At 49.4% G+C, this 27,511-nt stretch overlaps 1 protein-coding gene across 3 annotated transcripts in view; it reads right to left on the bottom strand.

The window, feature by feature from the left end:
• Positions 1-27,511, bottom strand: part of INSR (insulin receptor) — a 161,655-nt gene that overhangs the window by 57,478 nt on the left and 76,666 nt on the right. For all 3 annotated transcript variants that reach the window (XM_053912402.2, XM_053912401.2, XM_053912403.2), the window contains 5 exons: positions 19,359-19,680; positions 13,744-13,892; positions 12,331-12,475; positions 9,181-9,395; positions 8,127-8,253 (listed from right to left, as the gene is read on the bottom strand). In XM_053912402.2, the coding sequence (XP_053768377.1) occupies positions 8,127-8,253; positions 9,181-9,395; positions 12,331-12,475; positions 13,744-13,892; positions 19,359-19,680 (958 nt within the window). The remainder of the gene's footprint in view (positions 1-8,126; positions 8,254-9,180; positions 9,396-12,330; positions 12,476-13,743; positions 13,893-19,358; positions 19,681-27,511) is intronic.

A 27,511-nucleotide genomic window follows, 5' to 3' on the forward strand; every position in this document is an offset into this window, starting at 1 on the left:
TGAGGTCACGAGCGTTCGCAGCCTCTCAGAACACGGCCCGGCACACAGCCAGCCCTGAGAAGGGGAGCTAGGCCTGGCGCTAGCACCACGGCGTGGTCTGAGAACACGCAGAGAACACGTGGGAAAACGCAGAGCTGTGGTGGGCGGGGCGGCTGTGTCTCATCACCACCAGTGTGCCCAACGCCACCCAGCTGGGCCCTTCAATTAGTCTGAATGGTCAATTTTGTTCAGTGCCTTTCCCACAAGCTTTTGTTCTCTTCGATGGTTTTGGTAATGATCTAATTTCTTATGTGGTCAACAAGGCCACGTAAAGACTCCCTCCACTACCCTGTTGGCCTGTCCCCCTACCAGGCCTCACATTCCTCCTTCCTACCTGTCACTTGTGAGAGGTGTCCCACTCTCTCCTTGCTCCTGTATTTGCTCCTCCTCTGGCCTGTCCAACATTGGGACTCTGGCCTTTTCCTGAGATTTCAGTCCACTCTCATTTCTCCAGGGAAGCCCTCCCTGACCTCCGGGCCAAGTTCACTCTCCATGACTCTGTCCTTCGAAGCACTGTAACAGTTGTCCTTTTATTTTCTTACTGAATTTCCAGGGGTAATATTGGCTAATAAAATTACATAGGTTCAGGTGTACAATTCTACACTTCAGCTCTACACTGTATTGTGTGTCGAACACCCAAAATCCAGTCTCCTTCCAACACCACCCTCACTCCCTTCACCCTCCGCCGACCCCACTTTCCCTCTGGTAATCACCATACTGCTGACTGTTTCTATGAGTTTGGGGGTTTCTTGTTTAATCTGTTCAACTTTTTCACCAATTCCTCCAACACCCCTCCCCTCTGACAGCCGTCAGTCTGCTCCATGTGTCCAGGCCTCTGTCTCTCAGGCCTCTTTGTGAGTTTGTTTTATTCATTAGATTTCACATATGAGTGAGATCATACGGTACTTGTCTTCCTCTGACTGGCTTAGTTCACTCAGCATAGTGTTCTCCAGGTCCATCCACGCTGTCGCAAAGGATAAGATTTTTATCTTTTTCAGGGATGAGTAGTATTCCATTATGTAAATGTGCCATAGCTCTTTCATCCACTCATCTACTGATGGACACTTGAGCTGCTTCCAAATCTTGGCTGTTCTAAACACTGCTGCAATGAACATAGAGATGCTTAAATCCTTTCAAATTAGTATTTCAGGTTTCTTTAGGTATATTCCCAGAAATGGAATCACTGGGTCATAAGGCAGTTCTGTTTTTAATTCTTTTGAGGTATCTCCATACTGCTTTCTGCAGTGGCTGAACCAGTCTGCATTCCCACCAACAGGGCACTAGGGTTCCCCTTTCTCCACATCCTCGCCAGCACTTGCTGTTTGTTGTTTATTGATGATAGCTGTTCTAACAGGTGTGTGGTTTTAATTTGCATTTCTCTGATGATTGGTGGCATGGAGCACCTTTTGACATGTCTATTGGCCCTCTGTATGCACTCTTTGGAGAAGTGTCTATTCAGGTCCTTTGACCATTTCTAGTTGCATTTTTATTTTGGTGTTGAGTTTTATAAGGTCTCTATAAATTTTGGACATTAACCCCTTATTGGATGTATCACTGGCACATATGTTACTCCATCCAGGAGGGTTTTTTTCATTTTGTTGGGCTCCTTGGCTGTGCTAAAACTTTAGTTTGATGTAGTCCCATTTGTTTGTTTTTCTTTTGTTTCCCTTGTCCAAGTAATACATCAGGAAATACACTGCCACAGGAACTATCCTCGATTTTCTGCCTAAGTTTTCTTCTAGGATTATTATGGTTTTGAACCTAACATTTAAGTCTTTAATCTATTCTCTGAGTATATTCTTGTGTGTGGTGTAAGAAGGTGGTCTGGTTTCACTATTTTGCACTGAAATCGCAGACACTGTCCAATTTTACCAACGCCATTTATTGAATAGACTGGTTTTACCCCATTGTATAATCTTGCCTATTTGTCACAGATCAATTGATCATATAGGTGTGGGTTTATTTTAGGGGTCTTTATTCTGTTCCAGTACATGCCGTTTTAATTACAATGGCCTTGTGGTATAGTCTGATATCAGGTAGTGTGATTCCTCCAACTTTGCTCTTTTTTTCTCACAACTACTGTGGCTATTCCACCCATCTTCTGTGGTTCCATATACATTTTTTGGAATATCTGTTTTAGTTCTGTGAAATACGACATTGGTATCTTTGTAGGAATTGTGTTGAATCTATAGGTTGCTTTGGGTAGTATGGACATTTTAATGACATTAATTCTTCCAGTGCATGCCTTCGGTATATGCTTCCACTTGTTTGTATCTTCTTCAATTTCTTTCTTCAGTGTCTTACAAACACAGGTCTATTACATCCTTGGTTAAATTTATTTCTAGGGATTTTGCTTTTCTTGGTGCAACTGTAAATGGGATTGTTTCCTTAAGTTTCTTCAGACAGTTCATTATTGGCATATAAAAATGGAACTGATTTCTGAAATTTATTTTGTATCCTGCTACTTTACTGAATTAATTTATCATTTCTAGTAGTTTTTTGGCTGAATCTTTAGGGTTCTCCATATACAGTAGCATGTCATCTGTGAGTAATGACAGTTTTACTTCTTCCTTTCCAACTGGGATGCCTTTTATTTCCTCTTCCTGTCTGACCGCTGAGGCGGGACTTCCGGCGCTATGCTGAGTAAGAGTGGTGAAGGCGGACACCCTGTCCTGTTCCTGATTCTTAAGGAGATGCTTTGGTTTTCGCCTGCTGACTCTGATATTCGCTGTGGGGCTGTCATGTACGGCCTTTACGATGCTGAGGTGTGCTCCCTCTACTGCCACTTTCCTGAGGTTTTTTATAGTAAACGGGTGCTGGACTTTATCAAATGCTTTTTTCTGCATCTGTTGACATGATCACATGGTTTTTATCTTGTGTTTTGTTTACATGGTGTATCACATTCCTTGATTTGCAAATATTGCACCAAGCTTGCATCTCTGAGATAAATCCCACTTGATCATAGTGTATGGTCTTTTTAATGTATTGTTGAATCCAGTTTGGTAGTGTTTTGATAGGGATTTTCACATCTATGTTCATCAGATACAGTGGCCTGTAACTTTTCTTTCTCTGAAGACTCTGTATCTAGTTTTAAAATTAGAATAATGCGGGCCTCAAAAAACGAGCTTGGGAGTGTGCCCTCCTCTTGAATTTTTTGGAGTAATTACAGAAGGATAGTTGCTGATTCTCCTTTCTTTTTTTAATCCTCACATTATGACATTTTGTTCATTGCTTTTAGAGACAGCGGAAGGGAGGGGAAAAGAGAGAAAGAGAGGGAGAGAGAGAGAGGGAGAGAGAGAGGGAGAGAGAGAGGGAGGGAGGAGGGCATGGACGTGAGAGAAAAACACTGATGGGCCACCAGCTGCCTCGCACACATGCCCTAACCCGGATCGAACCCACAACCTTCAGCGAACGGCACGACATCCAGCCCACCGAGCCACGCCAGCCAGGGCTTGTGCTTGTTCTTCCCCAATGCTTAGTAAAATTCTCCCGTGAAGCCATCTAGTCCTGGATTTTTCTTTGTTGCGAATTTTTTGATTACTGCTTCAATTAATTGTAACTACCTATTCAGATTCTCTGATTCGTCTGGATTCGGTTTTGGAAGATTGCATGTTTCCAGGAATTCGTCCATTTCACCTGGATTGTCCAATTTGTTGGTATATCATTGTTTGTAGTATTTTCTTATAAATATCTGTGCTATCAGTTGTTACTTTTCCTCTTTTCTGATTTTTTTCCCTGATTTTATTTCTTTGTGTCTTTTCTCTTTTTATGCTTGATGAGGATGGTTAAATGTTTGTCCATCTTGTTCATCTTTTCAAGGAATCACATTTTAGTTTCACGACCTTTTGTATATTTTTAGACTCTCATTTCTGCTCTGATCTTTATTATTTCCTTTCTTTGACTCACTCCGGGCTTTGTCTGTTGTTTACTTGAGCTGCTTCTTGTGTCACTGAGGCAGGCTGTAATGCTGTGAATTTCTCCTTCGGGTTGCTTTCCTTGTGTCCCGCAGATTTCGTGCTGTTGTGTTCTCATTTTCCTTTGTTTCCAGATATTCTTTGATTTCTTCCTTCATCTCTTATTATTAACCCACTCATTGTTTATTAACAATGTTATTTAGCCTCCAAGTCATTTTTGTGTTTTTCAGGGTTTTTTTTTTTTTTTTTCTTGTGATTGATTTCTAGCCTCATGCCATTAGGGTCAGGGAAAAATGCATGACATACCAATCTTCTTAAATATACTGAGCCTTGTTTTGTGTCCTATCACAGAGTCTATCCTAGAAATGTTCCACGTGCACTTGAAACGGACGGGTATTCATTCTGCTGCTTTGGGGTGAAATACTCTGAAGACAGCACTTAAATCCATCTGATCTAGCACATCATTCAAGGTCACTGTCTCTGCTGATTTTCTGTCTGGAAGATCAGTCCACTGATGTCAATTGGGTATTAAAACCCCCCACTATGTCTCCACATTACTTTCGATCTCCCCTTTACGTCCACCAAGATTTCCTTCAGGTAAATATTCAGGTGCTCATATGTGGGGAGCATAAATGTTTACTAGGTTTATATCCTCTTGCTGGTTTTCTCCCTTTGTCGTTATGTAGCGTCTCTGTCTCTTACCATAACTTGTGTTTTAAAGTCCATGTTGTTAGACATAAGAATTGCTAGCTTGGTTTTTTTCATTTTCATATGCATGAAGTATCTTTTCCCATTTCCTCACTTTTAGTCTGTGTGGATCTTGTGTTCTGAGGTGGGTCTCTTGTAGCCAGAATATATGTGGGTTTTGTTATCTCACCGGTTCAGCTACCATCTACACTTAAAGTGACTATGGATAGGTGTGTATTTATTGTCCCTTTATTGTTTTAACTTTGTTCCTCTTTTCTTCTTCTCCTTCTCCTCCCTCTCCTCCTTCTCCTCCCCCTTCTTCCTCTTGAAGGGGATCTTTAACATTTCTTATAACACTGGTGGCAACAAGCTCCTCTGGCTTTCTCTTACCTGGGAAGCTATTTACTTCGCCTTCAACCTCAAATGATAGCCTTGCTGGGTATGTAGCTTTGGTTGTAGGTCCTTGCTTTTTATCAATTTGAACATTTCATGCCAATCCCTTCTGAAGTGTTTGTTGAGAAATCAGCTGACAGTCTTATGGAAGCTCCCTTGTAGGTAACTGACTGCCTTTATCTTGATGCTTTTAAGATTCTCTCTCTGTCTTTAACCTTTGCCATTTTAGTTATGTTGTGTCTTGGTGTGGGCCTCTTAGGGTCCATCTTGTTTGGGACTCTCTGCACTTTCTGAACTTGTGTGTCTTCTTCCTTCGCCAGGTTAGGGACATGTTCAGTCATTATTTCTCCGAATAGATTCTCGACCCCTTGCTCCCTTTCTCGTCCTTCTCATATCCCTATGATGCAGATCCTGTTACTCTTCATGTTGTCCCAAAGGTCCCTTAAACTACCCACAGTTTTTTTAAATTCTTTTTTCATTTTGCTGCTCTGATTAGATGGTTTTTGCTACCTTGTCTTCCAAATCGCTGACTCAATCCTCTGCTTCATCCAACCTACAGTTTGTTCCTTCTAGCGTAGTCTTCATTTCGAATACTGTCTGCGTCATTTCTGATTGGTCCCTTTTAATGGTTTCTATGTCTTTTTCATGCTGTTGCAATTCTAAGTTCCTTGAGCATCCCTTCAACCATTTTTTAAAATTCCACATCTGATACATAGTTTGACTCCATTTAATTAAGCTCTTTTTTCTGAAGATTTCTCCTTTCATTGAGGCATGTTTCCCTGTCTCCCCACTTTGCCTGCCCCTTTGTGTTGGTTTCTGTGTATTAGGTAGATCTGTGATGACTCCCAGGCTTCGTGGGGTAGACTTAGATTGTAGGTGTCCTGAGAAACCCAGTGGCACAGTCTCCGTGATCACCTTGGCTGGGTTTTCCAGGAATACCCCTTCTGTGGACTATGTGGGCCCTCCTGTTGGAATCGGGTTTTGATGCAATCGGCTCAGTCACGGGCGAGGCTGACCCTCATGCTAGCTGTGAGGAACAGCCCCAACCACCGTGCACAAGCTGCAGTTCAGGCGCTGACCACACAAAGCAGAATTCGCCTCTGTAGGGCCCTGTGCCTGCCGAGATCCCCCTTTGGATGTGTCTCTCGTGAAGCTAACTGGATCCTGCTCGGATGTTGTCTGAAGCTGGCCACCATGGGCGTTGGTTCTGCAACCTCTTGGGAGCAGTCCAACGTCAGACGTTGCCTGTTCCTGGCCCTGGACAACCTTTCAGATGCTACAAAGCAATCTGCAGTGTTGCTGTTTCTGTTAGGCCTCCATATGTGCAGGGAGGACCAAATCGCACGCCAAGGGCACTTTTACCAGCACTGGCTCCAGAGGCAGGTCAGCAGAAGTCCCAATGCACCCTAAGATCCACCTCTGCCTGCCAGCTGCCTGTAACACTCAGTCACTGGCTGTAGTCGAGCTGTCTAAGGTAGGTTCTCAGTGGGTCACCAGAGAGGGCCGGGAGGTGTTCACCAGACTCCAACAGGTTCAAACGTGGTGCCAGTGCTGGGTCTGAGGCCACTCAGCCAATGCCCCAGGGTACACCAAGTCTAGCTGCCACCTGCTGGGTGCTTGCACACCTTTGTGGTGGGGCCGGGTCTCAGGGAGTCATCAGGGTGAGGCCAGTAGAGTTTATCTGGCCCAAACAGACCAAGATTTGGCCCTGTGATGGGAGGTGTCTATACAGGTTGGGTATGTGAGGAAAAAAATGGCCCCCATACCAAACCCACACGACTCAGTCTGTCCCGAGTCTGCCCAAGCTCAGCTGGGGGGAGTCGAGAAGACAGGGCTAGTAGATCCCCCCTGAGATGGAAATGTTGGTCAGACTTTGGAGAAGTTGAGGGTCATGGCCTTTACCCCAGAGCCACACAACTCAGGCTGCCCCAGCTTCTGCCCAGACCTCAGCAGGGCGGAGCCACCAGGAGTTGGGAGGGTGGAACCAGTGAATCTCCCGTGCAGGGGATGCTTCGCAGGTCACGTTCACAGGAAAGTGGGAATGGCCCCACCCCAAAGCCACACAATTCAGTCACTGACACCCCCTGAGTCTGTTTGGACCTCTACACCCTGGCCCAGGCGGCTGACTCCTCAGCAGGGGTGGATTACAGGGAGCCCAGAGAATGAGGCTACTGCATCCCCCAGGCTGATGCTGCATGGAGGGGAGTGCCCCACCCAAGAAAGATGGCATCTGTGGTGCGGGGGAGGGCTCAGCCCAGGGATCCTGGTGGCTGCCCCTTCACCTCCCTCCACAGAGCCACAGACCTCCATCTCTCCTCAGGAGACTCTACTCCACTCCACCAGAGTCCAGGGTAAGTGGCTGCAAATCAAATTTTGTGCATTGGCCCTTTAAGAAGGTCTGTCTCCAGCAGATTCCCATCTCTCCCTTGTGGAAAGAATCCCCAATGATTTTCACAGCCATGTATTTGGTGGGCACCTCTTCCCAGCTCTGATGCTCTGGCTTGGAAAACCCCACCTGGAGTTGAGACCCCATGCTTCTCAGGGGGAACCTTTGCGGCTGAAATATCCCTCCAGAACCTCCGCTACCACCCCTGGGAGTGGGGCCAGCCCTCTTCTCATCTCCGCCCGTCCCGCCTGTCCTGATGTGGCTTCTTCCGTAGATCCCTGGTTATAAGACTTCTCATCAGCCAGCCTCCAGTTGGTCTTTCAGGTGGTTGCTCTGTATTTTCGTTGTGATTCCAGTTTGGGCCTGGGAGGCGGTGAGTGTGACATCCACCTGCTCCACCAGCCTCTTGGATCTCCCTCCCACAATTTTTTTAATGTTGGAAAAATACAAAATAGGCCAAAAATGAAATTTTAAAAACTATTAACTACACTGAATGACTTTTCATTGAGGAGATGTGCTGAGATGTACATATAAAAGGCAAAATGGAATATTGCTATGGGAAATGGGCCAGTCTGGACCTCCAGATGCAACCCATCTGCTTTAATTACTGGCTTTGCCACAAGTTTGTTCCGCAAGCAGTGGGGAGGCAGAGAGGAGCCTCAGAGGGGAGCAATGCGCACACAGTAACACCCGCACCCTCTACTTACGCCTCTTTGTAGAACAGCATGAATCCCAGGAGGTCTCGGAAGTCAGGGGGCCAGTATGGCTCCCACCTCAGCAAGATCTTGTCAAAAGTTGTCCGAATGTAAGAAAATTTAAGTAATTCATTTTCACCTAGAAAAGTTTTTTTCAAAACGCAGTATCAGTATTTCATAATTTGTTTCAGCCCAAAGCAGCGATCCCACTCTCCCAAGAATGTCCATGAAAAGGGAAATGTCGACCTGCTGTTCCACATCACCCAGGATTCAGAGGCAAGAACTGGTCATGGCAGTTGGCCCCTACTGCCCGTCAACTGCCCGGCCAGATGCTCAACTGAGTAACAGCAGTCGGCACCAATGCAGAAAGAACGACAGGCCAACAGTTAGGGATTTCTGGGAGGCCCGACACAATTTGGTCGTGCACATGGACTTCCCAGCCTGACATGTCAGAAGATGTAACTCCAGGGCAGACGAGTGCCTGCTGAGTGACTTTACTGAGGGGACAGGTCATACCCTGGACAGACAATTCCTCGTCTCTCCAATGCCTTGGGAAGGGTGACCTCCTCTGCTTGGAATGCAAATCCTCCCTTATGCTAACCCCAAACTCACTGTTCCTCCCCAGAACCCCACAGCGTGGACCACATCCTGCTGTAAGGAACCAAGTCCACGTGAGGGAATTATGGGATCCCTGGCTGCTCAATAAGCAGGTATCTCCTCAAGAGGGAACCTGTCACAGGAGTTTAGTGGGCTGACAGTCCCCAGCTGTAGCAACTACAGGACCTGCCATAGCATTTGAGCCAAAGTCATACAGAGAGAGGTGTCTTTCTTTCATTCATTCAATGCTTATGTGGCATCTTCCAGTACCAGGCACTGTACCTGGTGCAGAAGACACAGAGACAAGAAACACACCTGTCCTCGGTGTTTAAAAAGCCTATCCCACAAAGAGTTGTTTAAGCTCACTAGGGGGACGCTGGTAACCCCTGGGGGCCAGCGTGGGAAGGGAAGGGAAGGGAAGCCAAATTATCTGGTCCACAGGTTGGAGGTAACAGGTATCACCACTTACAGGACGCCTGGTCCCCATTGGTCTTCAAGGCGATGTCGTTCCTCTCCTGGCGCCCCTTGGTTCCCGAAACTTCCTCCATTTTATGAATTTCCGACAAGCAGAGTTTGGGATTGTAGTGGAAGAAGAGTTTCCCCTGAGTGATGGTAAGGTTGTGCTTGCTCCAGTCCCACAGCTGCCTCAGGTTCTGGTTGTCTAAGGCATAGAAAGAGTAGTTCCTATGGAAACACACACACCTAGTCATTCATCAGTTCATAATCACCAACTCCAAGACGGCGGGGCTAAGGCTGGATTTGATCTTATTCTGCACCACCTATCCAGCCCTAATCCCTCGCTTGTCACAAACTCAGTAAGTATGGGGTAAGGGGTGGAAGGGGCAAGGGAATTTGAGGGAGTGTTCATGGCCAGGAAGGTGTCTGAGCTCCATATTGTGGGGAAGGAAAGTGAGACTGTGATGGATTGAGATATGGGTTTCACGGAGGGAAAAGACTGAGGACGAGGGGCACCTGGGCTGGGCCCAAGGAAGCGCAAGGTAGCCTGCTCTGGCCAACAGGTGATGGGATGCAAGACTGGAGAGCTGCCGTGGGCCAAATCCTCTAGTACACTACATACCAGACCAAGACGAAGAACATGGGACCTTCCTTGGTAGCAGAGAGGAGCCATTGAGGGTTTCATAACAACGACCTTGCTTAGCCCTGTGCCTTACAACATTAGTGGGCCACCAGCACGTAATGGATAGAAGAAGCAAAGCACTCAGGCCTGTGTTGTACAACCCGGAACTACTAGCCACCTCGAGCTACTGTGCACTTGAAACGTGGCCGTTCTGAACTGTACTGCAAGTAAACAAACAAATTTTGAAGACTTAGCATGCAAAAAAAAGAGTGTTGAGGATCTTCTTTGTTATTGCTTATATTGGTCCCAAGTGGAAATGGCGTTTTAGACGACATGGGCTAAGTAAGACGCATTACTGAAATTCACTTCACCTATTCCATTTGAAAATTTTAAAATGTGGCTACTGGAACATTTCAAGTCATACATGACTTGCATTACATTTCTGTTGGACAGCACAGGCCTGGTTCTAGGATGCCCAGCTGGGAGACCACTGGAGTAATACAGATGGAAGGTCTGAACATCAACAAAAAGGCAGTTTTATGGCAGAAAAATCAGCATGAGCTGGTGAGTGATTCAAGAAGGTAGTCTAAACAATTCTGTGGACTGGCTACTTGAAATGCAAGCACAGTCCCTCTCTTCCCTTGCCTTCTTCTACCACACAGACTGAAAGAGGTAAGTATTCACTCTCCCAGACTCCCCTGCAGCTAGGAGCAGCCACACGACCCCGTTCTGGCTGAGATATACACAGAAATCAATGTTGAGGGTGAGAGTGTGGGAGGTTCGAGGTAAGATCTTTCTAGAGGGTCTCGACTGGCATATACCTGTGTCCCTTTCCTCTATTCCTGTTGGTCTACAGACTAAGGTTGGGAGTGAGGCAGTCATCACCTTGTGACCATGAGGAGCACAAAGGTGGGAAGATCCCGGGTCCTTTCCTCGATGGAATTTTTGGATGGCCTTCCTCAGACTTCTGGCCCAGGAGTCCATCTCAATCTGCACGAAACATGGCTAGTGTGGATTTCTGTTGTTTCACTAACTGAAACAGGGTTGGTGAGACTTCAAGAGGAGCAAATCCGAGAAATCTGAGGCTGAATTTGCTGAATTTGTGGCTGCTGGGGGTCACCTGGCTGGGGACAGGCTTGGTGGTAAGCCAGGGCCAAAGGTCTCAGCACTAGAGATCACTACTAGAGGGGTGGCTGAGTCTGGGAGCCCAAGACACCGACTCTCCAAAGGGACCTGGGAGAGGAATGAGGAAGGAGATCCCGGAGGCCAGTATCTTGGGCAGTTAGAACCCTGTGGGCCAGAGGAGACGAGATATCCTAGAGGAACAGGTGTGGTCAGCAGCCACAGGACCAGGACATGAGAAGGTCCTGGACGCAGCACCTGAAGGGTCCTGGTCAAGCCTGCACGGCAACTCACAGCAAAGTCCAGAGCGCTGGATGCCCTGTCTCCCTCCAGCGAGCGCCCCAGGAGGGCTCACAGGTGGGCTGTTCCCCTGCGACTTCCAACAGAGACTGTGAGACGGGTGCCGCTTTCCTTGGCTGGGTCTTCAGACACGTTCCTACACACATCCCTTCCTTTCAAGGGGCGCCAGGCACATCCTCCTAATAGATGTTTTTAGCTTTAAAAACCCCTACGTTACAAGATAGTGACTGGCTAACAACACTGTACTGAATATCTGAACAGGTTTTAACGGTTCTCATTGCAAGAAAAAGTAATTTTTTTGTTGCTAGGTGTGGTGATGGGTGTTAACTGGACTAATGGTGGTGATCATTTCACAATGTGCACAAACACTGAATCAGTATGCGCCTGAAACGACCATAATGTCACACGCTGCTTATACCACAATAGGAAACCCTTAGGTTTTTCCATCCCGCCCCCCCCCCCAGTTTTATTGCAATGTAATTGACATCTAGAGTTAATTAGTTTTAGGTGTACAATGTAACAATGTCACACATATATTACAAAATTATTACAACACTAAGTTTTAGCTAACATCCATCTCCTCACAGAGTTAAGAAACGTTTTTTCTTGTGGTGAGAAGTGTCACGTCCACTCTCTTAGCAGCTTCTAAATACACACTACAGCACTGCCGAGCGCAGCTGCCCTGCTGCGCACAGCCCACCCGGGGACTCATTTCCTGACTGGAAGTCTGCACCGTTTGAACACCTTTCTCCATTCCACCCATGCACTCCCCAAGCCCCCAACCTTGCCCCCGGCGGCCAGCAGTCCGGCCTCTGTGTCTGTGCCCTTGCTGGTTTTGTCGGATTCTGCACTAAGTGAGGCCGCACGGGATTGAGCTCTGTCTGACTTGTTTCCCTCGCACAACGCCCTCTAGGTCCATCCATGTTGTCACAAGTGGCAGCATCTCATTCTTTTCTACAGATAATACGCCCGAACAGCGTTCCCTGTACGTGTGTGTACGTTGTGTGCACACACACACTTTCTTCATTCAGCTTGTCTTGACCAGACCCCCAACTCTTCACAACACACAAACTTCCTCGTTACTGCTCAGGCCTCAGCCACGGAACCAGGCCCACATACCCGATTTCCAAGGTGTCCCCCCGAATCAGACGTAACTTCCGGAAGAAGGACAGTGACACGAGAGCATAGGAGCGGCGGATTTTCAGATACCCTGAGATTTCTTCAATGAGGCCGAGGTTGGACTCTAGCTCAGCTGCCAGGTTGTCTGCGGAAAGGAGAGAATATCCAGTGAGTTTTACACAAATATTTTAATCTTCCCTGAATTTCTCACAGTAAGGAATTAAATCCCATGCTGACATGTCCTGCTCAAAATGAATCATAATGAAAAGAGAATCCAAAGCCCTTACTGTGGGGTCAGCAAGTCCCCCATCTGGTAGCCTGCTCCCCCCGTTCCAGATGCGTGGACCCCTGCACCATCCTCTCGGCAGACCCAGTGAGCTCCCGCCTCGGGACTCTGCCTGCTGCCTCCTCTCCCCAGAACATCGCCCTCCCACCCATGTGCTTGGTTTGTAACACCACCAACTCAAAACACGGCTCCCCTGACCGGAGACTTCTAAAATAGCAACCTCTTGTTGTGTTCCAGAGGTCTGCAAACTGTAGCCCACTGGCCAAGCCCAGTCTGCTTTCTAAATAAAGTTTTATCGGCACAGAGCACACCCATTTGTTCACATGTTCCCTACAAGGGCAGAGGTGAGTAATCAGGACAGACACCCTCTGGCCTGCAAAGCTGAATATATTTATTATGTGGTCCTTTATAAGAAAAGGTTGCCCACCTCCGCCCCTCTGTTACCTACTTTGCTTCCTCCATAGCAGGACCACTACCTGAGTTTACATCCTAAGTTGATCTGCTTGCTTGCAAGATTCATCATGCAAAGACTGCCTCGTTCACTACAAATATTTTGTGAATGTTTGCTGAATAAACAAACAGAGGAATATCTTTTGGCCTGCAATGGTACTTCTGGACACATGGCCCCCAGCTCTGAAATAGGGCATGTTGCCTGCTTGTTACAAACACAAATTCCCGCCCTGGCTGGCGTGGCGCAGTTGGTTGGAGCATCCTTCCTGTACACTGGAAGGCTGCACGTTCGATTCCCAGTCAGGGCACGTTCCTAGGCTGCAGGTTCCACCCCTGGTCAGGGTACGTACGGGAGGCAAACAATTGATGTTCCCCTCTCACATCGATGTCGACAGAGAGAGAGCAACGAAAAATCCTCAGGTGAGGATAAAAAAATAAAAACGTAAATTCCTGATGTTTCAGCTACCAACGTGGACATTCAGAATCTCTTCTCAATGGGGAGCGTGAGACCACATGGAGCTGTGAATTTCGGGTTTGGAAGCAAATGGTTGGGTGGCTCCACTGAACCGCTCAGGAAGGGCTTAAAATAACCTAAGAGGTAGAAAGCAAAGCCTAGACCATTTTCCCCTCCCGGCCTGGGGAACATGGACCCCAGCAGGCCATCCCCCAGCACTCACTGCCCCCTCGAATGTTGATGATGAGGCTCCCATTGACGACAGTGCAGCCTCGCAGCTCCTGGGCAGACGTCACCGAGTCGATGGTCTTCTCGCCTTCCAGGAGGTGACAGACCTTGGGACAGGGGCCCAGACATGGCGTGCACATCAAGCTGAGGGAAAAGTGGAAAGAGAGGGGTCAGGGGTCTAGACACACAGACAGCGTGTTGCACAGGGTCCCAAGCAACGAGACTGCCACCATCACCATCACCGTCACCCTAAAGCAGGTCCTGCACCCACGGCACCACTACCACCCGGGGCCTGAGAACGCTCCATGGGGGGCGGTCCTGTGCATTACATGTGCTACGCAGCACCCCTGGGCTTCACCCACTGACTCCCAATTCCGCCCCCACCCAAAGAGTGACCAGCAGAAATGTCTCCAGCCATTGTCCCCTGGAGGGAGGAGGGCGATTGGCTCAAGGTGAAAACCAGCGTCTGAAATGATAGGCTTATCCAGGTTCCCCCAGCAGGGGTCCCGCAGCACTGCCCAGGGGACCAAGCTTCCTCCCCAGCGTGGCAGGGCTCCTCTGTGCCTGGGCTCATGGGGCTCACACCGTGCCTCACGGGGAGAGAATTCTCCTCTACCCTGTGGAGACAGGACTCACACTAGTGCACTGAGCTGACGGGACTCCCCGGAGTCACCATGGTGATGGAATGACGTCGAGCTGATGGGCCTCACAGGGGACTCACTTTGCTACGATGCCCAAGTGGCAGAACTGTTGCTGTCCCCGCAGTGGGGTAGAACTTAGGCTGCTACTCTCAGATGGGATGTTTGTTCTGTGTGGGGTCTGACACGACCGTGGTTAAAACAGGACCTCGCGCCTGATGAAGGGTGACTGGGAGCAGACTTGGGCTTCACCTGCCTTCAGCCTGATGTCCTCCAAACTACAGTCCCCAGGAGTCCTGTGGGAACCCTGCCCTGCATGGGGTCTCTGTGTCGATCAGCTGTTGCTGGCTCGGCTTTCCTGGGTCCAGGCAGGACGCAGGATCCAGGCTGGGCTGGGCACCGTTTTCCATCTCAAGGGCTCAGACATACCAAGTCAATGCAGTCAGCATTTTGCTAGAGCTTCCTGGAAGGAGACATTGTCCTCCTTCTGGGGTATCTACGAAAATACTGCTATATTGTTAGCATGGGGCAAGAAGCTGGGGAGAGGCTGCCTGAGAACAAAACCAATGGAGAGAGAAACAAAACCAAGGATAGAAAAGAAAGTGATTGTGTATATCACGAGCTCCTGGTTACAGCTGTGCCTGAAGCTATTCCCTAAACTTTTTGGTTATAATAAACTCCTTTAATCTTGCTTCAGGCAGTTGGAGTTGGGGTCTGGTTACACACAACCTCAACAATACCAACTGTTAATTTCTCAAAGTCTCAGTTTCCTCATCTGTGAAGTGGAGAGAATGACAGTACCCACCCTCGCAATGTAGACCACATGATACGTGCCACCCAAAGCACTCGGTACATAGAGAAGAAAATGTATTTGTCATTGCTATGGTGATTGCTTTTTATTAGAGGCATCATCGCCACTGTTACTTCTACATGCCTGTATATTCCGATTCTTCAGAACGAGCTTGTGATGGTGGTAAAATAAAGAACATAGCGGGTCTTCGCCCCAGGTCCCAGCACAGAGCTTCAAAAGCTCTTGGAATCTCCTGAGGGCTGGGGGCACCTGTGTTAGGCTAACGAAGTGGCCTGTGGTGGTCCCTGCATAACCTTAGGATGGAGCTGGTCACCAGAAAGACCAACTGCGTGATTGGAGTGTTGGGTCGTTTAGCCACTTGACCTCAAGAGAGAGGAGGGGCTGGAGATCGAGTTCCATCACGTGGTCAAGGATTCACTGGATCACAACTGTGTAATGAAGACCCAGTAAAAACTCAGCGGGCTTTTCCGGCTGGTGAACACGTCCACATGCTGGGAGGGTGATGACGTCCCCGGTTCCGGGAGCTCCCAGACCTCACCCTACGTGCACCCTTAGTAACAAAGCTGCGATCAAAGGAGGTGGTGTGCGCCTCACACTACGCTTCCTGGTGCCGAGGCACCCACCGCAGAAGACATCCATCTTGAACAAGCACAGTGCAGGCCTATGACTCAGCTACTAGGAAAACACCCAGATAAGGAATCAGGCTCTTCGTCCATGAAGGTCCCTCCTGCAGAAAGCCCTGGGTCACCTGGATAACCGACCACTTGGAAGGCCCTTCTTCTCTCTTCCTGGACCCTAACTCCTGCTCTCAGGCTTTGAATTTGACACTAGAGAGAGAACCCAGAGATCAACCAATGAACTCACAGGTAAGTGGAACAACAAACTGATCTCTCCCCAGTTCCTCTTTCTCTAAAATCAATCAATAAATAAAAATCTTTAATAAAAAAGAGAGAACCTGGGAAACTTTAGATGCCTCCCTCAGGCCCTGTAAAAGGCTGAGCCCCAGGTTCCTCCACCCTCTTCTTCCCACTGCCTCCTCTCTGCCCAGGGTCTGGCTCTTGGGCATCCCACGTGCCTCCCGAATCTGTGAGTAATAGATCTGTTTGTCAGAGCTCCCGGATGGTTTCTTTCTGAAGTGCATCCAGGGGTCATGATCAGAACCGTGAGAGCTAGCCCAGCAGTAAGCCGGGGGCCTGCTGGGGGCACTGCCTGCACAGCTTGCTACAAGCGAAATGTGCGTGGCGGGCATTCCTCACCGAGGGGCCACCGTCAGCAGGCTCAGGCACAGCAGTACAGCTTTGTTTTATTCTGCAAGCTGTTCTAACAAAGCACTGAACACAAGGGCTTGTGGGAGCCCCCAAACTTACAGCCAGTTGATGAGAAGTGTAGGTAGTCTAAGGACCCCCAAGTGCGGCTGGCGTCTGAAGTGAGGGCCGTCCTGCAGAGGACAGAGTCTGCACCTGCGCTGCGACGTGAACTCCGGCGCCACACACTAGTGCACCGCAGCCCGCTGATGCCCGAGCGGCTGAAGCACAAGCAGAATCGCAGCCAAATGTTCAGGTCCTTTCGCTAGTTCTGCAGCTGCTGGGTCCTTTTGTTGGTTCTACAGCCACTCACTGAACACTTATTACGTGGCAGGTGACACTGTAAGCTAGGGACCCAAAAACGGCCCATGTGCCAAGGCCAGCTGGCCACCTGTTGCTGTGAATAATGTTGCAGATAGCCACAGCCACTGGTTCAAATGTCGTCCGTGGCGGGCCCCACGCCATCAGGGCAGAGTAGCTGCAGCAGAGACCACGTGGCCTCCAGAGCTGAAACCATGTTCTCTCTGGCCCGCTGCCAACGCCTACTCGGAGCCACAGGCACACGAGAGTGAGCAAACCAGTGGCCCTCCCCATGGGACACGACAAGCAACCCTATGTTCTTCTCAGCCTTCCCCTCAGGAAGTGGGAGCTGTTTCCTCGTCCAGGGAATCTAGGCTGGGCCAGATGAACTGCTCTGGCCGGTGGGATATTGGCAAATGGGTTGTCAGCAGAGGCTTGAAAAGCACTTGCACACTGAAGCATGTCCCTCCTCACCATCAGGATGAGGAGCCACTTGGAGAGAGGCTATCCGAGGCCGTGGGTCAGGGCTGACCCTGCCCGTGCCGGACAAACCACCCGTCAGCCATCGGAAATCTCAAACGAGTTCTGGGCTGGGATGGGCTGCTCTGCGGGAGGAGCTGATACCCTCAGAAAGTGTACGGTGGAGCTGGGGAACACTAATAAACTGATAATTACATCACCAGCGAGTGGTGGAAGCCACGAAGAGAGTTACAACTGGGTGATGTGCCAAAGAGCAACTGGATAGCCGATTCAGACAAGGTGGTCGGACAGGGCAGGGCTCTCCAAGGAAGTGACTTGCAGGCTGTCACCTGGGTGACAAGGAGAAGCCAGCCACGCAGAGATCAAAGGGCAGGGCATTCTGGGAGGCGGGCAACAGGAACACCCTGCACCCGCCACACCCCGAAAATTCACCCCAAATACAGAGTCCTCCTTGTCTCACTGAAAACCACGCCTGCTCCCCCAGGTGTCTGGGAGCAACCCCGTGATTCCACATGACTCCACGTGATTCTATGTGACTGCACACGTGCCCCAGGTCCCTGCTCTGAAAGCACCGAGACCTATTTCCTGCATGGGCCCGAGAATGGGGAAGAGCGCACCTGGCCCTATTTGACATCAAACCACACTAGAAAATGCACAGAGCTGACTTCTTCCATAAAATAAAACAAAATGAAAGTTTCAGAAGGAAAAATACTAGTTTTTTTATAAACCTAGTTTATAAAAGGAAACTAGGAAAATTGTGCTACAATGAGTCTTAAGAAGCATCGCTCACTTCGCCCTCCCTCAGCGAAGGTGACCAGCATCACTGGATGCCCACCCACTCCCCGAGGGGCTTGCGTTTCAGGGCCACGCACCACCTGGAGGACATCACAGGGGGCCGCTCTGCTTCTCGGGTCTGCTACGGTGAATCTTGTATTTAAAGCCAATGTCTTTTAAACAAACATCTTACTAAAAGATGTTGATAAAAAAAAAAACGAATCAAAATGAAATAGTCATTTCCCCAACTGTACTGATAAACTAGCCCCTAAAAAGAAAAAAATAGCTTTCTCTGGCATGCAAAGTGATTTATAGTTGCCTATTTTTGGTCAACAAAGCCACAGGACAGGTTTTTGTCAAAAACTAATAACACACAGTGTACTTGCAGGTTTCACAAACACTCGAACACAGGCTCGTAAGCACTGAAATGAAGACTGTCTTCCGCACCCGCCCTCCTGGGAAAACAAAATTGCCCACCAGAACACTCGCTTGGCTAATTCTCAAGTCTGAAGAGGAGGAATTTTTACGTAAGCAGGTCAGCTCAAGGCCCCTTGGTGTGAATCTGTTTCTAATTTGTTTTTGTGTTGTTTTTTGTGGAGGCTTTTTTTCAAACCCACAACACAAAAACCAGGAAACAGATTTTTTTAAACTTGGTTACAGCCCTAAGAAACCAAAATAGCTCGTCTAAGAAGCTAACACCACGAACGAAGAGTCTGCAATGTGTGGAGGCCCCTGACTCGCAGCAAAGAAGGAAAACTCCGCTCCTTCTCACCCAAACGGTGGGAAATGGCCTCATGGCACTTGGTTTCAAAGCACAACAAAGCCTGGGGATAGGGAAGAATTGAGTCTCCTCCGCCTTGTGCTGTGGGCTGACCTCAGCACACTGTCCAGCTCCACACCAGAAGAAACATAAGAAACCCGAGCTCCTTCTTGGGTGTCACAACTGTGGAGAGGGTCCCATAAACGTGAAGGAGCCCACAGGAGGCCAAGGACTTCTGTCCATATGCCTTGTATTCCCAATGCTAGCCACAGAAAGCTTTAAGAGTCATGTGCAAGATCCCCAAATACTTACTCTCTGGCCCTCGACAGAGACAGTTTGTCAACTCGTGCTGCAAAGGCCAGGGCCAACCAGGAGGCAGAAACGGCGTGCAGGGGACCCGAGCCTCCCCCGGTCATCACAGCAATAGATTCCGGCCTGTCACAGCTTCAACCGGGGCACCACCGTCACCAGCCCCATGCTCCTTCCCACCTTTGTGGCCCCCGCCCCCAGAACCCACCCCCAGAACCCACACCCAGAACTCACTTGCTGGAATTCATCGTGTAGCCAGAGGGACATTCAGGGATGCACTTGTTATTGTGAATGACATACTGGTGGCAGCCCGGCCTCCGAGAGTTCTTGCACGTGTTGTGCAGGTCCTGGCAGAAGCTGAAGTTCACGCAGCGCCAGTCTTGGAAGTGGTAGTACGGGGGCGGGCAGGTCTCCACGCACCGGCCATCCAGGTAGAAGTTGCGGCAGGCCACGCACTTGGTGGGGTCGTCGGGCTCGGAGCAGTTGCCCAGGCACTCGCTGTGGCAGCAGAGGCCCTCGGCAGTGCAGCCATGCGACTTACAGACGGTCGGGCAGACTGGAGAGAGAGAGAGGACACAGCGGGTCAGCGTCTTGTCCCGTTCCTGTCTGCACGGAGAGCGACGCTGCATTAGAGAGTACGGGCCAAGCAAAATAGTAACAGCAGCCTCACCTGCACGGGCAAGTGCTGCTCCTCGGGCCCAAAACTGTTAACAAAAGAATGGACTCATTCGAGCCCCCAAACCAGCTGCATGCTTCAGATGCTTAGCAACCACTTCAAAGAGGGGGACAGGCAGGATCTGACTTGTACCATTGGCCGATTTCCATGGTGTAAATACCCCCAACCTAAAGTGACTGAACAGAGCCGTTGAGGTGCATGGCACCGCAGCATAAACAGAATCTCCACCATAAAGATACAAGAGCAGCAAATAACCTCGAAAGCATAAATAAGGTTGTCCCCCCTGCTCATGGTGAGGGATTCGTTCCAAGACCGCCAGTGGATGCCTGAAATCTTAAATTTCAGGACCCAATCCTACACATTCGATGTGTTTTCCTGTACATACACGCTGACGGCAAAGTTTAACTTATAAATTAGGCACAGTAAGAGGTTAGCAACAGTAACGAATGAAAGAGAACCATCAGAACAACGTTGTAATAAAAGTCATGTGAATGTGGCACCACGCAGTAAAACGGAGCCACTGGAGCAGGAGCTCAAGGAGCTGCAACACCGTGACAGCTGATCTGATGTCAGGGGTGCTGCTAAGGGGCTACTGAGCAGGGACCCTGTGCACAGTGGGCACGCTGGGCACAGGGATGTGTCTCGTCTCGGGAGGGGCTGCGTGGGCCGGCGGGAGATTTCACGCTGTCCAGAGCGGTGCACAATTTAAGACCTATGAACTGCTTGATTCTGGAATTTTCCATAACATTTTCGGACCCCGGGTCACTGAAAACAGGGAAAGAGAAACCGCAGGTGAGAAGGGATTACTTACAGAAGACCAGAGCCAGGTTGTCAGGGTGCAGGGAGTTTTCAGTAGTTGTTACCTTTGTTTTTAACATAATTTTATTCATTGTAAGCTTATGTTATTTAAATTTTAATAATAGCTGGTTTAACAACTAGTTCACAAGTTTCCTGAAAACTGAACAATCGGCTTCAGCAAGCCAGCTCCAACACACACCCGCAGTACTGGTATAAACAGATATATTATTGCCTCCACTTTCCCCATTTTACACGTGGGGAAACTGAGGCACGAGAAGGCTGCGCAAATTGACCCTTGTTTCAACAGGTGTGCTCGCACCGATCTGCACACTGCAGCCACTGCAGGACCTCAGGCCCCACCTGCGGGGCACCGATCCGTGGAGAAGGCCCATGAGTTCCTCAAACACACATGTGTGTGACCGGACACGCGGCACACGCTGGCTGCAGGAGAGAGGAGGTGGCATTCCTGCTGTGACTGGAAGGAGGTAACGGACGGGCAGGAAAGAGAAGGCCCTGAGGATGGCGGCAGGGCGTGGGTTTTGTGGCCGGAGGACATTTCTCATTTTGTGCAACTGAACTTGTCCACGGAAGGCTGAATTGTTTTTTTTTTTAAATATTTTACTTACTTGTTTGTTTGTTTGCTTATTTATTTATTTTAGAGAGGGGGAGGGAGGGAGGGAGAGAAACACATGCTAACCCTAACCTCTTGAACACGCCCTGACTGCAACCAAACCTACAACCCAGGCATGTGCCCTGATAGGGAATCGAACCAGTGACCTTTCGCTTCACGGCCACACCCAACCAACTTAGCCACACCAACCAGAGCACAAGGCTAGACCCTTTCCTGGCTTCCTCGAGCAGCTTATTACACACCCTCTTCCTCCCCTTGTCTCACGACTCATCGCTTCCTAATTACCCCTAGATTTCGGTCCCTTGGGCCGCAACGACCAGTCCTCCTTTCCCAGACTGTCATGGGCAGGTGGCTTCTCTGCGGCTGGCCAGCCCTCAGCCATAGCAGAGCCCACCCTCGGAGGCTGTGTCTTCACTCGCTCCCCGCTTGGCCTGAGACACGACGTGGACACTGCAGAGTGTCACTTGCTCCAAACTCTCAGGCTTTTTGATGGCTGCAGCCAGCAGCCCGAGTGGACCCCACTAACCAGACTCGAGGAGCAGACGTGCCCCCAAAGCCACACTCACATGTGAGCAGCACAGTCTGACAGAACTCTCTGCAGCGACCTCAGTCTGTGCATGGCCTGGCCACCCGGGGAGCCGCTTTCCCCTGGGGCTGTTGACTGTGGTTAATGCAATAAGAAACCACATTTTTTTAATCATGGCAAAATACACATAACATAAAACTTGCCATCCTATATATTTTAAGCGTGTAGCTCAGCGGCATTCAGTACACTCACCTTGCCAGGGGACTGTCCCCACCGTCCATCTCCAGGACTTTCTCATCCTCCCAAACCGAAACTCCGCCTCCATTAAACACTCACTCCCCAGACCCCTCCCCAGTCCACCCTCCCCACAACCATCTACACTCTGTCTTTATGACCTGACTCCTCCAGGGTCTTCCTGTGAGTGGAGCCACCCAGCATCCGCCCATCTGTGACTGACGTATTTCACTGAGTACAATGTCCTCAGGGTGCATTGTGCATTAAAATTTCCTTCCTTTTAAGGCTGAATAATATTCCATTGTGTGGATGGACCAGGTTGTGCTCATCCATCACCTGCCCATGGACGCCTAGGTTGCTTCCACCTTTTGGCCATTATGAGTGATGCTGCTGTGAGCATGGGTGTGCCGGTATCTCTTCAAGACTCTGCTTTCAGTTCTTTCATGTATCTGCCCAGAAGCAGAACTGTTGAATCATATGGTGGTTCCATTTTTAATTGTTTGAGCAGCCACCATGCTGTTTTCCACAGCGGCCGCAGCATTTTACTTTCCTGCCAAGAATGTACACAGGTTCCGGTTTCTACTGAGAAACCAAACTTTTAATTGTATTTCAATTTTAATTTTTATGGCCACTGGCTCTTTCACTGGAGAGCGGAGGCTTGGAGAATAAAAATAAACTTGCCAAGGCCAGGAAGTTTCCTGTGGTCTGGGGCCTGCCAGCCTCTCCGAGTCCTCCCAGCCTCTCTGCCCCTCACACACCTGGGAGCTTCACGCGCGTGGTCTGTCTAGAGGGGAGCTTCGGGGGTGGGGCTGTGTCTGCACCGTCCACTGCACTGGCCCCTCCTTGCACCTGGCAGGAGCTCAGCAGACACATGTCCACTTAGAATAGAGGAGGCGAAGGAAGGAATGTGGAACAGTTCCAAGTTCCCAACTTTTACCTTATGGCTCAAGAATTCCTGCAAGAACTCCCAGCTGCAGGAGCTCCCCAAACATCCTTATGAACCACATGCAGAATCTGACACACCTATGCGTAGGTGCCTATTCCAATTTTCTCCATGGATCCAGAAAGAATTAAGAAGCAGGATGGGGGCTAACCCACCAATGTCTGTGTAGCTTTTTACAGGGTTCATGTACCACCCATAAGTGCTTTATTCACTTCTAAACAAAGACCCCAGCAAAGAGGCTCCATTTCACAGAGGCGAGAAAACTGGCTCTGCTGAGCTACAGCGGAGCCCAGACTGGAGCCTCGCCGCCTTGGCTCTGAACCTCACATTTCTGGGTCCTCAGGATGGCAAAGTCAACCCCAAGGTCCATGCAATCCAGGGGGGAGAGTGATTGGCTTTGGGATGCAGCACCTGATGTCCCACCAGAACCCCATAAAGGTTTCTTTAAAGAACCAACAGCAGCCTTGGTTTTCCTGTCTTGTGAAAGGGGGGTAATAACAACAGTTCCTTAACTCCTCCCTGTAACTAAATGAGATGATGTGGGTGAAGCACTGGATTCCTTGACAGACACACTGTAGGTGTGGTATCAGTTAGCTGCTGTGCATATTACTACTGTCATGGTCATTCTTAAGGGTCTGTCTGCAGGGACACAAGCTGAAACTCAGTGGCAGGAAGCAATACAAGGCAGACAATGACGCTCCAGGACCCGCACTGACCCCACCCTCCCCCACCCTCGGGGAGGCCACATGCAAGAGCAGGAAGGGCCTGTTTCCTGGGCTGGGGCTGCATCTGAGGGTCAGGCCTTAACTTCAGAGGCGGCGTCATCAAAGACCTAACAAAAACTTCCTAAACACATAACCCTTCCAGACCAGACAATGCTAAGAAAATGACGCAACACCAGCAAACTGGCCGAAGGCTGACCATGGGGCTTTTCATATCTCGTACTGAAGCCCCGACTAAAAAGCCTACCCAAGAATTACTTCATTCTTCTGCACAGGAGCTGGCAAACTTTCTCTACAGAGGGTCACCCAGCAAATTTTCAGGCCATACGGTCTTTGTTGCAACTCGTCCACTCTGTGGCTGTAGCCTGAATGCGGCCCCACGCCCACCGTGCCCAATAAAACTTTATTTACAAAAGCAGTCGCCAACCCTTTACCCAATGAGACGTACCTGTGGTTGAATTACTGTTTCTATTAGGGCCTCGACTCCGGGAAGCCATATGTCAACTTACAGACATCTACTGTAAATCATCTTACCCAACAGAAGAGGTAACCTCCCCCAAAGGGCAGTTTTACTGTCCACAGGATATCAAGCAGCCCACATGTAACTTTGCAATCCTAGTCCAGTGGTTGCGAATGCTTTGGCTTTACCGCCCTGCCCCTCACTAAAGTTTAAAAAAAATAACAGGTGTTCTTTGCTGCTTTCTGGTTTTCTGCCTCAGTGCTGTGTTTAACTTTAGGAGAATGTTAAACTTGGATAACGATAAACTAGCTCTGTGTGTCTCTTCCACTCTGTTTCCAAGTACTTTATCTTATTTAACAGAAATGCCACTCAGGGTGGCCTCCCCTCACCACTACGCCCCCTCCAGGCTGGACTGAGAAAACCATGTGTTGTGCAAGATGAAAAAATGCTACAATGCAAGACAGGGCTGACTCTGGTCTCCCCGTGCCTCTGACCCTGCTCCCTGTTCCAGACACCAAATGAGTCCCAGCATCCCAGTCCCAGAGGTCCACCACCCTGGTGCTGTTACTGCCAAACAGGATGGCAGCCTCTTCAGAAAACGCCAAGCAATACGGCAGCCGTCAACCTTTCAAGGTCAGGTGCATGCTGTGTGTGCAGGGAAGATGTACCCAGACCTCCCCGGAGATGGCAGGCACCTTCCCCTCCAAACACACAAGTTCCTTGTCTGTGTGTCCATCCCATCCCCTACCCCCGCTACCCCCAAGATGTTTGGGGCTGCTGGCCCCATTTTCATCTCAATTCTCCCTAAAGTTTCCAAAAGCCTGGGGCTTCCACTTCCCCTAGGAGATGCAGCCACTACCTTCCTGAAACTTTTACCTCAAGTGGCTTTTTCACTACACCCTGCTGAGAAGATTGAAAACTGACCTCTAAAGAAATTGGTGGAGTGGGCAGGAGGTTACTGTGTCAGAACCCCTTCGCTGAACCCTGTGAACTAAGCGCAAGGCCTCCCCATCCACGCTGTCCCTAGAGAGATGATAGAGGGACAGGAATGCCGACTCCTTTAGAGAGGCGCTCCAAGGCAAAGGAGGTAGGAGCGACGTGACCCGGTGTTCCTCCTTGGAGGACTCACCCCGCAGAGAGGACAGCTTGTATGCACACGGACTCCTGAACAAGGGCATTCTTCCCCCGATGGGGCGTTAGCCAGTCCAGTTTACAACAGCAAGAGACGGGAACCAGTCTAAAGGTCCACAGCAGGAGACTTGTAAATAAATCACTGTGGATCCAGGAGGTGGCACAGTACACGGCTGTAAGAAAGGAGGAGACCCTGTGCATCCTGGTGCTGAAGTCACGTCCCAGATAGCACGCAGTAAAAGACGCAAGTTCAGAGCAACTCTCATTTGTGGAAAAAGGAAAGACACATACATAGTGAGAATACAAAAAATGCCCTGACTGGTGTGGCTCAGTGGATCGAGTGCCCGCCTTCAAACCAAAGGGTCACTGGTTCAAGTCCCAGTCAGGGCACATGCCTGGGTTGTGGCCCAGGTTCCCCAGTGGGGGACACATGAGAGGCAACCACACATTGATGTTTCTCTCCCTCTCTTTCTCCCTCCCTTCCCCTCTGTCTAAAACTAAAGAAATAAATTTTGGGAAAAAAAATGGAACAGCTAGTTTACAAAACAGTTTGGCAGTCTCTCATAAAGTTAAGCGTATACTTCCTATCCTTACCATGCAACCTACAGGTTTCCACGGGTGACATGAAAAATGAAACATGTTCGCTCACATGGCAACGTTTACAGTGGCTGCATTCCTATCACCGCAAACTGGAAACCACCCAAGTGCCCCTCGCTAGGGGCTACACAAATTCTGTACCTCCAAAATGAGCACTACAGAGGGAAAGAAGGGGGGCCGATACTCCCGCATCAACATGGGTGAATATCAAATGCATTATATTGTGTAAGAAGCTGGTCTCAAAAGCTCCCCACCGTACCAGTCCATTCATAGGACATCCCGGAGAGGGCACAACTGTAGGGACGGACAGGGGGCCCCTGGTGCCAACTGCAAAGCGCCACGGCGAGATTCTGAGCACGATGAAACCACCAGGCAGTGGCTTCACGGCTGTGCAGTCAACACTCACAGAACTTTACACCAGAGAGGGTGAATTCTGCTGTACAGAAAGCGCACCTTAAAATGGGGGTGGGGCAAAGGAAAACACAAATGAGACTTGTGTTCCCCTGGGAGGACCACAGAGATGCGCCAGAGGACTCTCTGTGGGGGCGCAATTTGACTTTTATATTTTATGATTTATGTGTTATTAGCCTCTTAAAACTGACACATACCTTAAAATACATTTTCTAAAAGCCTCTGCTAGACAATGTGTAAATGTTATTGATCAATTCTACCCCAAATATTCCAGTAGCGATTGTGTAAGAATAGCTGACAGGCAGCCATGAGAGCTTTTACACAGCATCTCTTAAAATGATTTCTGCCTTATTACAAAGCCAACAATCAGGGCAACTAAAGTGTGATCCTAGATTGAAACCCAGACCAGGAAAAAACATTACTGATGACAGACAACAGGAAAAGCAGGAGAGATGAACGCAGAGCCTAAAACAATACAGCCCCTTTACCCTTTGCTTTTAGAGTTCAGTTTAGTTTTTCCTAAGCTGTGTGGTAAAAGCAAAACAAAACCAAGGAACAGATCATTATTAATGTTTCCATACACGACATGACACATGTTAGTAACATTTAGTTTCATTCTTTTCCAAAGCCTGGAGTTTAAAAAAAGACTGAAGAGCTACTACTCCAAAAATTACGGCTTTCCAGAAATTTCCAAATGGAACACTTGCAACAGTTGCCTGTGGGCCTGTAGACCACATGCGCCACAGTGCCTCACGGCTCTCCCTGAAAATGTGAACTTTACAAACTCCTTAAAATAATTTACTGTGTTTCCATTCAAAGATTTTTCCTACAACGCCAGCCCCGACACTGAGGCATGAGGTAGGCGCAGGCAGTACCAAGTACGAAATTCCTCCTACAGAATCTAGTAAATGATTTAAAGGCGGGGTGGGGAGCGGGGTGGGTGATGAACAGATGCCCTTTCAGATCTGGATCCCCAGGGGGCAGGGGCAGGAACGCGGGTCCGAGATGCCCGGTCCTCCTCCTCCCGCAATACCGCCCCCAGCGTGAGGAGAACTGCAGTTCGCGTGCCCTTTGGAACGGAGTTGCAGAGTTCTTTGCAGAAACAAGGGTGCGCAAGCCAGGGAGGGGGCGGAGTCAGGGGTGGAAGCCTCCCCACTAAGGTAGCCTCAGGATTGGTCAGCTCCTGGCAACTCTGTGACCGCGTTCTGCGGGGGGGCGGGGACCAGGACCTGCGAGACCGCGCCCCCGGGAGCGCGCC

The sequence above is a fragment of the Desmodus rotundus genome, chromosome 10 (assembly GCF_022682495.2).
Source record: "Desmodus rotundus isolate HL8 chromosome 10, HLdesRot8A.1, whole genome shotgun sequence".
NCBI classification, from domain to species: Eukaryota; Metazoa; Chordata; class Mammalia; order Chiroptera; family Phyllostomidae; genus Desmodus; species Desmodus rotundus.